Here is a 12,767-nt window from a genome sequence, read left to right on the forward strand (position 1 = left end):
GCTAATAATGTGGTTTATGGTAAGGGGGCTAAGAAACTTTTAGATATCCACAGGAACTGGAGATTTAGATCATATGAAGAGGTAGTTAAGAGACCTAAATAATAACCAAGTCCAAAGTGAGCCAGCAGGCTGTCAACAGTCCATGCACATAGTTAAGACATCATTACTGGTAAAAGCCAGCTCTCACTGTTTGACTGTACTAGAAGATCACCACTTGCCATACCCCAGAAACTCCTGGATCCTGCTCTGTGTGTCTTTTCCTGTTGTTACTCAAAGTTGTATTAATTCAGTATAAGAAGCCATAAACGCGGGTTGGGGATTTAGCTGAGGATCGAACCCTGGGCCTTGCGCTTGCTAGGCAAGCGCTCTACCACTGAGCTAAATCCCCAGCCCCGGAAAATATATTTCAATAACAATTAAGGGCAAAATAGAAGTAGCATTCTATAGTGTTATAATTAATGATTCTTTTTCAGTGTGTTACAATGCCACCTATTGATATTTTTATTTTTTTATTATATTTGTTTTAATTTTACATATCAGCCATAGGTTCCCCTGTACTCCCCACTCCTGCCCCTGCCCCTACCTTAGCACTAGCCCCTCCCCTCCATTCCCATCTCCTCCAGGGCCAGTATTTTTAAAAATCAAAGTTAGGGCTATGGATGTAGCACAGTAATAAGTCCCTAGGTTCAATCCTCACCATGAGCAGTATTTAAATGTAGAAGCAGCTGTATAGCAATTCAAAGCTGGAGAAGCTGAGCTCTGGATGCACTATTAACTACCAACTCTGGTAAACCCAAACAGCTGCCATGCTAGTATATGCTCCCCAGATTTTGACCTGACAGCCTGCTTCTCCCACTTTACAAACTACACCCTAAGACTATAATACCTCAAAACTGCTTTTCTGGCCCTCACATCTAGCTCTTAGCCTAGGCCTGAATTAGGATAATTCTTCTATGTTAAACAAACCCAAATTTTCAAATACTCAGCGGCACTATGAATCTTTGGTGCCACCAATTTGCATCAAACCATAGAAACCACTTGGAGGGAAAAAAGAAATTACTATTTTACATATCTCTTTAAATAAATTTAAAGCCTAAGAGATTCTGAGACTGATGGAAAGAGAATTTACATACAAAAGTTATGTAAATATCGGACCTTTAGTTTTATCACATTCCTTTTGGTATATGTTTTACATGGTGTGAGACACTCATTGTAATACAAATAGTTTGAGACAACAAAGTATCTCTAATCTTAAGAGAACTGTGACAGGTACAGGAGGAGGATCAAGCATTCAAGGCCTGCCTGGACTACATAGAAACACCCTGTAACAAACAAAACACAATTTAACAAAAACACTAACAGAAAAATCAAAAAATTGTTGAAGTCATAATGAGGATAACCTAGGCATTTAAATTTAAAAATTCACTAACAAGGGGACTGGAGAGGTGGCTAAGAACATTTTTTACTTTTTTTGCAAAGGACCTAGGTTCAGTTCCTAGCACCCATATGATAGTCCATCTGTAATTCCAGTTCTGGGAGATCTAACATTCTCTTCAGGCTTCTTCAGGTGCCACACACACGTGATACAGAGATATACATGCAGGCAAAACAGTTATACACATAAACATTTAAAAAATGACTTAAAAATTAAAGTGGATAAATACATTTTAAAAATAAGATCAGCTAAAACTACATTTAGAATTGTATTACAGATTTACCAGAACCTACAGATGTAGGTTTAGGCTACATCAAGAAAAACCTATTAATTTCAGATCAAGCTGGATATTGTACACCTACCATGGCTGAACTGATGCCTGGAATGTTCTCTGTGAAGGTGAACAGTAATACTTAACACCAAAGAAGGCTTAAAATTGAAGACATTTATTTACACAGTCCTCTTCCGCTTCATGCTCCTAAGAGCTCCTACTTGCCCTCTGATTTGCTACTAGCCTCTCATAAGATTGCCATTGACCTTTTTTATTTTGGTTTTATTGGAATCTGTCTCTTGACCTCCACTAAGTCTTGTTTCTAAATCTTTGGAGTACCTCCTCTTAGTTCCCTCTTCTTACCTAAAACTGGACCAACTTCATTGGTGGCTAAGAAAGCGAAAATTCATGAAGTAGAAGCAAAGGCAGAAAGTGCTCATGAGGTAAGAATTGGTAAACTGCTAGCCAAGATGGACCCACTAACTAGAAGCCAAAAAGAATGTTCAAGAACCTCAAAAAGTACGGCTGTAGTAGAGAAAGCAGAAGTAGACTGGAATTCTATGACAGCTTCCAGTTTCTAAGAGCACTCAGACCACTTTTAAAATCAAAGGGGAGGCAGACAAATGACTCAGAAGGTCAAAGTGCTCATGTCTTGCTGCAAATGCCTGAGCTCTATCCCAGGAACCCACAGTGGTGAAACAGAGTGCCAAAAGTTGTGTTCTGACCTCTCTACATGCACACGATGGCACACGTATGTTTACATTCATTCACTCTTTACTGTATTCTCCATTTATCTCTCATAATAAGGCAAAATTTAAAAATAAAACAAATCATGGCATCTTGAACTGATTCTGGAATCCATGATTCCAGAGACTGAACTCAGATCATCAGGCACGCACAGTAACAGCTTTTACATACTAAGCTATCTTAGTACATGCCCCTTCCTGTTTGAGATGGACATATGATCTTCCTGCCTCCATTTCAGAAGTGCTAGGATTACAGAAATGATTTGCCATACCCAGCATATAAATCTTACTTCAAAATTGAATTTCGGACTGGGGCTGTGACCTAACATGCATGAACCTTGGGTTAGTACCACACATCACCACATAAACCAGGTGTCATGCCAATAATTCCATCACTCAGGAAGTGGAGGCAGGAGGATAACAAGGTAAAGATGATCCTCTGCCAGTCAGGGACACGAGACCCTGTCAAAAGGCAGGCTATGAATATAGGCACATGCCACCATGCCTGATTTTTAAAACTATTGTTTAAAACCATTTGCAAGATACATTGTGAACAAAATCTGCTGAAATGATCTCTAATTCAATAGCTTACAATTCTAATAATACACCAACCACAGATGCCCAAACACTGAAATTCTGAACAGCTAAAAGCATTAACAGTGATTTTATGTTACTTAACTTATATTTAGTATTAACAACAAAAATAAAACATAAAGGACAAAGAACACAAGTACCAGCTACTTAGTAAGTATTCAATTAATAACTCTTAAAGATGAACACAGATTTTTAAACTGGCTTTGTCATATCAGTGCTGATAGTACCTTACCTGGGTCAACTAAAGCTTTATTAAATATTTCTTTAAGTTTCCGACTCTTCACATTCCTTCCTTGAGCAAGATTTCTGTACATTTCGTATCCTATGATCATAACACCACCATCTTCTTGCCATCTCTGTAACATATAACTTCTCTCCTGAGGACGTTTCACAGTTGCTAATTCAGAGACCTTTAAAAATAAAGGTTTAACAGATGTTATTGAAACAAAAGAATTCTAAACACTGCCACTGAAATATGCATTAGTAAATAATCTTCTTTCCATATATGAATCTCATGCTATTCTTTCTATAGGAAATATTACTAAGTGTTACCTCAAGCTTTTCATCATCATTTAAGCCCTCCTGCCACTTCTCAAATTCATTCATCCAATTCAAAGCAGTGTTTAGAGGACAAACCACTAAAGCCGTACTGAAATCCAATTTATCACACAAGAGAACTGTGTGAAGGAAACTGACCACCTACAAGACAGTAAAGAAAGTTACCATTCTCATTTAAATATCCACCAAAAAAAAAAAATCAAGCAATCACAACGTAATAGCTTTTCTTTCAATAATAAACCACCCAACAAAGCAAGGTCATAATTTTCAAACCCATACAAGGCACAGGTAAAGAAATATAACATGAACTCTGCCCCAGTTGCTGGCCAGCAGGCAGGTATCCTGGCAAGAAGGCACCCCCCTCACCAAGACCCCCAGCAGACCTTCCAATCTACACGCCCTGCCCCTATATCCATCCACCTGAGACCCCAGCCACTTCCTGAGGCTTGAAAACCAACCCCCCCAGCTCTCACTGGACCTAGAGGTGAGGTCATACCCAGTGAGTCCTGCCCCTAGGACACATCCTTGGGCCCCAGCCATTCCCTGGAAACACCCCCCCTAACTCTGTCCCAGTTGCAGGCCAGCAGGCAGGGCCGCTGCTGGAAGCCCCCCTCACCAAAACCCCACAGGGGACCCGGCAATCTACATGCTCTGTCCCCCATACCCATCCACCCAAGACCCCAGGCACTTCCTGAGGCTCAGAAACCAAACTGACAGCTCTCTTTGCACAAAGAGCTGTCATTGGACCAACAGCAACCTCAGGAGACAGGGAATCTACCAGCCCTCATTAGACTAAGAGTGATTTCCTGAAATACAGAATCTGTCAGCTCAGACTGGACCAAGAGCTATGATAAGGCCAAGAGCAGCTCCATGAGTCACAGAATCAACTAGCTTGTGTTGACCCAGGAGAAGCTCCCTCAGACACAGGATTTGACTGCTCCAATTAGAACAAGAGATGGCTCAGAGGTTAAGAGCACTGACTGCTCTTCCAGAGGTCCTGAGTTCAATTCCCAGCAACCACATGGTGGCTCACAGCCATCTATAATGAGATCTGGCGCCCTCTTCTGGCCTGTAGTCATACATGCTGTATACATAATAAATAAATAAATCTTTAAAAAACAACAACAACAAAAGATTGCACCTAGAGGAGAGGAGCCCCCTGAGACACAGACAAATTAAGCACAGCGTGGACCAATTAAATCCAATATGCCTGGTTTTCTTTTGCTCTGTGGCCTTAGCCTCAGTACACTCTTGATAATCAGTCAAGATGGGAGGGAACTCTTGGAAGTCAACATCCTCCGTGATCTTGAGAATTTCTGCTGGCATTCGGACAAGTGGTCTCAACTCCCTTACATGCAGGGCTCTGGAGTTCTATGCTCCTGCCCCTCTCTCTGCGCTCAGTGATCACTGGCCCACTCAGACACAGGCACCTCTTATACCCATCAGAGGAGGAGATGGGCAGATGTCAAGGCAGAAGTACATACAACAAAATAAAGAGCAATACAGCATCACCAGAACCTAGCCCTTCTCCAACAGCTAGACCTGAACATCACAGAATGGAAGAAGCAGAAGAAAACAACCTTAAGAATAGCATCATGAAGATGCTAGGGGCCTTTCAAGAAAAAAATGAAAAATGAAATTGAGGAAAAGATAAACAAAAAAGTGCAGGAAATCAATAAAGAAATTGAGAAAAAGACAAAAACTGAAAGAAATCTATAAAGAAATAGAGGAAAAGACCAATAAAATAATTGGAAAAAAATCAATAAATCCCTTAAAGAAAATCATGAAAAAGCAATTAAATAGGTGAGGGAAACAGTCCAAGACCTGAAGAGGGAAATAGAAATAATGAAGAAGATACAAACACAGGGAATGCTGGAAATAGAAAATCTGAGTAAACAAACAGGAACTTCAGGTGCAAGCATAACCAAGAGAATACAAGAGATAAAAGAGAGGATCTCTGGTGTAGAGGATACAATAGAGGAAATGGATTCGTCAGTAAAAGAAAATACCAAAGCCAAAAAAGTCATAATACAAAATGTCCAAGAAATCTGGGACACCATGAAAAGACCAAATGTAAGAATAATAGGGATAGAGGAAGAGAAGAATACCAACTCAAAAGCACAGAAAATATATTTAACAAGATCATAGAAGAAATTTTCCCAACTTAAGAGAAGGAAATACCTATGAAGATACAAGAAGCCTATAGAACATCAAAAAGATTAGACACCCAAAAAAAGTCCGCTCGCCACATAATAATTAAAGGACTAAACGTACAGAATAAAGAAAGAATATTAAGGGCAGCCAAGGAAAAAGGCCAAGTGACTTATAAAGGCAAACCCATCAGAACAACACCCGATTTCTCAATGGAGACTTTGAAAGCCAGAAGGACCCGGACAGATATAATGCAGACACTAAGAGACCATGGATGCCAGCCTAGATTAATATACCCAGCGAAACTTTCAATCATCATAGATGGAGTGAACAAGACCTTCCAAGACAAAACAAGATTTAAACAAAACTTATCCACAAACCCAGCCCTACAGAAAGCGCTAGAAGGAAAATTCCAACCTAAGGAAGGCAGATACACCCATGAAAACACAGGCAATAGATAAGCCCACAGCAGTGAACCCCAAAGAAGAGAAGTACACACACACTACCACCAAACCATAACAGGAATGAACAATCACTGGTCATTAATACCCCAAAATATCAATGGACTTAATTCACCTATAAAAAGACACAGACTAACAGAATGGACACGAAAGCAGGACCCATCTTTCTGCTGCATACAAGAAACACACCTCAAATTCAAAGATAGGCACTACCTCAGAATAAAAGACTGGGAAAAGACTTTCCAATTAAATGGTCTTAAGAAGAAAGCTAGTGTAGCTATGCTAATATCCAGCAAAATAGGCTTCAAACTAAAATCAATCAAAAGAGATGATGAAAACATTACATACTCATCACAGGAAACTTCACCAAGATGAAGTTTCAATTCTGAACATTTATGCCCCAAAGACAAGGGCACCCACATATGTAAAAGAAACATCACTAAAGCTTAAATCACACATAAAATCCCACACATTAGTAGTGGGAGACTTCAACAACCCACTCTTACCACTGGACAGATCTGCCAAATCGAAACTTAACAGAGAAATGAGGGACTTAATTGATGTTATGACTCACATGGACTTAATCGATATCTACAGAACATTCCATCCTAACAAAAAAGAATATACATTCTTCTCAGCACCATGTGGAACCTTCTCTAAAATCGACCACATACTTGGCCACAAAGCAAATCTCAACAGATTAAAAAAAAATTGGAATAATCTCCTGTATCTATCAGACCAACATGATTTAAAGTTACATTTCAACAACAACAAAAATTACAGAAAACCTACAATCCCATGGAAACTGAATAATGCTCAATGGAATCACCAATGGGTCAAGGAAGAAATAAGAAAGAAATTAAAGACTTCCTAGAGATCAATGAAAATGAATATACCACATACCCACACTTATGGGACACTATGAAAGCAGTGCTAAGAAAAAAACTCATAGCACTAAATGCCCACATAGAAGTTAGAGAAATCTCATATTAGTGATTTAATAGCACACCTGGAAGCTCTAGAACACAAAGAAGCAAAGTCACCCAGGAAGAATAGACACCAGAAAACAATCAAATTGAGAGCTGAAATCAATAAAATAGAAACAAAGAGAACAATACAAAGAATCAATGAAACAAAGAGTTGGTTCTTTGAGAAAATCAACAAGATAGACAAGCTCTTATCCAAACTAATCAAAAGCAGACAGAGAGCATCCAAATTAGCAAAATCAGAAATGAAAAGGGGGACATAACAACAGACAATGAGGAAATCCAGAGAATCATCAGGTCATACTTCAAAAACCTCTACTCCACAAAAGTAAAAAAACTAAAAGAAATGGATAATTTTGTGGATAGGTACCACATACTAAGTTAAATCAAGAACAGATAAGCAATTTAAATAGACCAATAACCCCTAAGGAAATAGAAACGTTCATTAAAAGTCTCCCAACCAAAAAAAGCCCAGGACCAGATGGCTTCAGTGCAGAATTCTACCAGATCTTCAAAGAAGAGATAATACCAATACTCTTTACATTGTTCCACACAACAGAAACAGAAGGAACATTACCAAACTCCTTCTATAAGGCTACAATTATTCTGATTCCCAAGCCAAACAAAGATGCAACACAGAAAGAGAATTACAGACCAATCTCCCTCATGAACATGGATGCAAAAATACTGGCAAACAAACTCCAAGAACACATCAAAACAATTATCCACCATGATCAAGTAGGCTTCATCCCAGAGATGCAAGGTTGGTTCAACATACAAAAATCTGACAATGTAATACACCATAAAAACAAACGGAAAGAAAAAAAAAAAACAGATGATCATCTCACTAGATGCTGAAAAGGCCTTTGACAAAAAAAAACAAAAAAACAAAAAAAAAACACTACTCCTTCATGATAAAGGTCTTGGAGAGATCTGGAATACAGGGAACATACCTAAACATAATAAAGGCAATCTACAGCAAGCCAACAGCCAACATCAAAGTAAATGGAGAGAAACTCAAAGCGATTCCACTAAAATTAGGAACAAGGCAAGGCGGTCTGCTGTCGCCATACTTATTCAATATCGTACTTGAAGTTCTAGTCAGAGCAATAAAGACAACATAAGGAAATCAAGGGGATACAAACTGGAAAAGAAGTCATCAAGCTTTCACTCTTTTTGTTTGTTTGTTTTTTCGAGACAGGGTTTCTCTGTGTAGCTTTATGCTTTTCCTGGAGCACGCTCTACTGTAGACCACGCTGGCCTCGAACTCACAAAGATGTACCTGCCTCTGCCTCCTGAGTGCTGGGATTAAAGGCATGCACCACCATCACCCAGGAAGCTTTCACTATTTGCAGATGATATGATAGTATACATAAATGACCCTAAAAATTCGACCGAGGAACTCATACAGTTGATGAATATCTTCAGCAATGTAGCAGGATACAAGAGTAACTCAAAAAAATCAGTAGCCCTCCTATATACAAATGACAAACCGGCTGACAAAGAAATCAGAGAAACATCACCCTTTACAATAGCCACAAATAATATAAAATACCTTGGAGTAACTCTAATTAAGCAAGTGAAAGACCTGTATGACAAGAACTATAAGTCCCTGAAGAAAGAAACTGAAGATGTCAGAAAATGGAAAGATCTGTTGAAACTGAGAAGCTATTGTAGGGAAATGGACAAGGTCCATAAGACAAAACAACAGCCTATAGAATGGGAAAAGATCTTCACCAACTCCAGAAAGAGGGCTGATATCCAGAATATATAAAGAACTCAAAAAATTAGACATCAAAATACCTAACAGTCCAATAAAAAAAATAGGCTATAGAACTAAACAGAGAATTCTCAAGAAGAATCTCAAATGGCCAAAAGACATTTAAGGAATCGCTCAACGTCCTTAATTATCAGGGAAATGCAAATCAAGACAACTCTGAGATACCATCTTAGACCCATCAGAATGGCTAAGATCAAAAACACTGAAGACAGCTTATGTTGGAGAGGATGTGGAGCAAGGGGAATACTCCTCCACTGTTGGTGGGAATGCCAACTTGTACAGCCACTCTGGAAATCAATATGGCGGTTTCTTAGAAAATTGGGAATCCATCTCCCTTAAGACCCAGCTATACCAATCCTGGGCATATTCCCAAGGAATGCTCAATCATGCCACAAGGACACATGCTCAACTATGTTCATATCAGCACTGTTTGTAATAGCCAGAACCTGGAAACAACCTAGATGCCCTTCAACTGAAGAAAGGATAAAAAAAATGTGGTTCATATACACAATGGAGTACTACTCAGCAGAGAAAAACAATGGCATCATGAGGTTTGCAGGAAAATGAATAGAACTAGAAAATATCATGCTGAGTGAGATAACCCAAACCCAGAAAGACAAACATGGTATGTACTCACTCATAAGTGGATACTAGATGTAAAGCAAAGGATAACCAAACTGCAGCCCACAACCACAGGGAGGCTACCTAGTAAAGAGGACCCTAAGAAAGACACAGGGAACACCCAATGACAGAGAAATGGATGAGGTCTACATGAACAAACTAGGGGTGGGGGAGTAATGGAGGGCAAGGGTCAGGGGGAAAGAGAGCTTAGGGGAGCGGGAGATCCCAGCTGGATCAGGAGCAGAGTGGGAGAAGGAGAGGGAGATACCATGATGAATGAAGACCCCAGGGGAATAGGAAGAAGCAGAGTGTTAGAGAGAAGTCCCCAGAAATCCACAAAGATACCTCCACTCTATACTACTGGCAATGGTTGAGAGAGTGATTGAGCTGACCTACTCTGATGATCAGATGGCCGAACGCCCTAACTGTCATGACAGAATTCTCATCTTGTGACTGATGGAAACAGATGCAGGGATCCACAACCAAGCCCCAGGAGCTTCAGGAGTCCAATCGGCAAGAGAGAAGAGGGATTATATGAGCAAGAGATATTGAGACCATGATTGGAAAAGGCACAGGGACAAACAGCCAAACTAGTAGAAACACATGAACTGTGAACCAATGGCTAAGGCTAAGCCCCCATGGAACTGGACTGGGCCCTCTGGATAAGTGAGACAATTGAATGGCTTGAACTCTTTAGGAGGCCCCAAGGCAATGTGACCGGGACCTGTCCTTGGTACATGAGCTGGCTTTTTGGAGCCTAGGGCCTATGCTGAGACACTTTGCTCAGCCTTGGTGCAGGGAGGACAGGATTGGACCTGCCTTGGCTGAATGTACCAGGCTCTGCTGAATCCCCAAGGGAGACCTTGCCTTGGAGGGGGTGGGGGGGAATGCTGAGGGGTGGGAGGAGGGAGGACAGGGAAATCCATGGATATGTAACACATAAAATTAAAATAAAAAGAAATGTAACATTAAAGCCAGTCCTAGAAATGAAGCAATTTTAATAGTGAAAAAGACTTTAAATTCTTATTACTCTCACAAACTATTGAAAGCTGAATAAGAGGACCACGCCTTTAATCCCAGTACTTGGGAGACAGAGGCAGACGGATCTCTATGACTTTGAGGCCAGCCTGGTCTACAAAGCAAGTTCCAGAACAGTCAGGACTGTTACACACAGAAACCCAATCTTGAAAAACCAGAAAGAAAAAAAAAGTTGAATAAGAAGTAAATTTCATCTTCTGTCCTTGAAACTATAGGCAATCACATCTGCAGCCACACTGCCTCAACTCCATTAATCAGCAACTTTGCAAACATCACTTTTTTTGTGGTGATATCAGGAATACTTGAGGTTTCTGTTACCTTTTTATTTTATTTAAGATTATAAAATAATTGTATCATTTACTCTTTCCCTTTCCTCCAAACCTTCGAATATACCCCTCCTTACTCTCTAATCCATGGCCTCTTTTTTTGGTTAATTGTTGCTATATACATTTATGTATATGCATATACAAACACCACCTCTTTAAACAAACTTTCCCTAACTCTTCATCCTCCCCTTTTAACACAGTATCAGAAGTACTGCAGTAGCTCTACAACTTGCCTAAAACACAGCAGACTCAAAAGTACACACTAATATTTGTGCAAAAACAGACAGGTTTATTTCCTATAGCTCTTACCTGCAAGGTTTTACCAAGGCCCATGCAGTGGGCAAGAATACACCCTGAACCTGGAGATTTCTTTGTCTTTTTCACAGACTCACAACAGCAATCCCACATAAACTGAACACCTAAGAATGAGAAACCAAAACTTGTTAGAAACAGCAGGCTTTGGGTTTTTGTTTATTTCAGATTTACTTTATGTGCATGAATTTATACCATATGAGTGCTGGGAATCGAACCAAGTTTCCCCACAAGAGCAACAAGTACTCTTAGCTACTGAGCCATCTCTCCAGCACCCAAGAAACAACATTCAAAAAGCAATTGGTGCTAAAGAAATTCTTAACACAAATAGAACTGTCTTTTTTTTTCTGCTAAAGTAAAACAGAATTAAAACACAAGCAGACAAAAGGGGGATGTCTATTCAATTACCCTAAACACTAGGTTTCTCTATACCTTAGGATAGCCCAAAGAGGCAGAAGAATACTAGAGAATAGATACTTTAACCAAAGAGGGCACAGCTTCCTATCAAATAAACTTTCAGGCTTACTGAGAAATAATTATTTGTCCAAAAGTAGAAACTGAGCAATAAATGAGGCTAGTAATCCAAGAAGTAGAAACTGTTGAATTTCCCTTATGGACCACTAAACATCTACATCTAAAACTAACTTAGTAGTTCTATACTAACACGGCAGAGAATAGAAACAGTTGAAAAACTCACTGATACTAATGTTCGAAAATCCATTAAACACTTACATAAAAATGTTGAAATGGCATTTCCCAAAGAAAGCTTTTGATTAACTGTGCTTCTTCCTAACTGCTCTAGCTAAGCATGAAGTACCTTAACAGTGCTTGCTATATAATTTCCCACTTGTAAGTAACACTTCTTGCCTATTTAAAACATTATGCTTGCAGTCATCAAAACTTGTTCTTCCTTACTTCCTTGTGAGATCAGTAACAGCTGGAATCATATTACTGCTCAACAATGTATCTCCAGTGATTAGCAAAATGCTAGGCAAACAGAAGAAAACGAAAGAAAAGTAAAATTTAGCTAAAAGTGATTGAATCATTTAGTAGCTTCTTACCATCTACTTGGTGGGGTTTCAATTTTATAACCATGTTTCTATGAACCTGCACTAAAGGTTCTTTGGTTTCTTCATCTTCATCTAAAACCAATTTGGTTGTTATTGGACACTTGGTAGGTGAAGCATCCTCAATTTCTATCACCTATAAAAAAAAAGGGAGTTGTTGATAGGTAAGCTCACATAAATGTTTCAAGCAATGGTGGAGTATCAATCTTTTGTTTTGTTTTTTTGTTTTTTGAGACAGGGTTTCTCTGTGTAACCGCACTAGTTATTCTAGAACTTGCTTTGTAGCCCAGGCTGGCCTGGAACTCAGAGATCCCGCCTGTCTGTGCCTCCCAAGTGCTGGGATTAAAGGCATGTGCTACCGCCACCGCCACCGCCACCACTGCCTGGCCTAATATCAATCTTAACAAAATGGATTTTCCAA

At 39.5% G+C, this 12,767-nt stretch overlaps 1 protein-coding gene across 6 annotated transcripts in view; it reads right to left on the reverse strand.

Moving 5' to 3' along the window:
• The window catches only part of Atrx (ATRX chromatin remodeler), a 180,338-nt gene that overhangs the window by 62,940 nt on the left and 104,631 nt on the right, over window positions 1–12,767 (reverse strand). For all 6 annotated transcript variants that reach the window (XM_036175690.1, XM_036175694.1, XM_036175691.1 and 3 more), the window contains 4 exons: window positions 12,341–12,482; window positions 11,277–11,386; window positions 3,599–3,745; window positions 3,279–3,456 (listed from right to left, as the gene is read on the reverse strand). In XM_036175690.1, coding sequence (XP_036031583.1) covers window positions 3,279–3,456; window positions 3,599–3,745; window positions 11,277–11,386; window positions 12,341–12,482 — 577 coding nt within the window. The remainder of the gene's footprint in view (window positions 1–3,278; window positions 3,457–3,598; window positions 3,746–11,276; window positions 11,387–12,340; window positions 12,483–12,767) is intronic.

Source organism: Onychomys torridus, chromosome X, assembly GCF_903995425.1.
Source record: "Onychomys torridus chromosome X, mOncTor1.1, whole genome shotgun sequence".
NCBI lineage: Eukaryota > Metazoa > Chordata > Mammalia > Rodentia > Cricetidae > Onychomys > Onychomys torridus.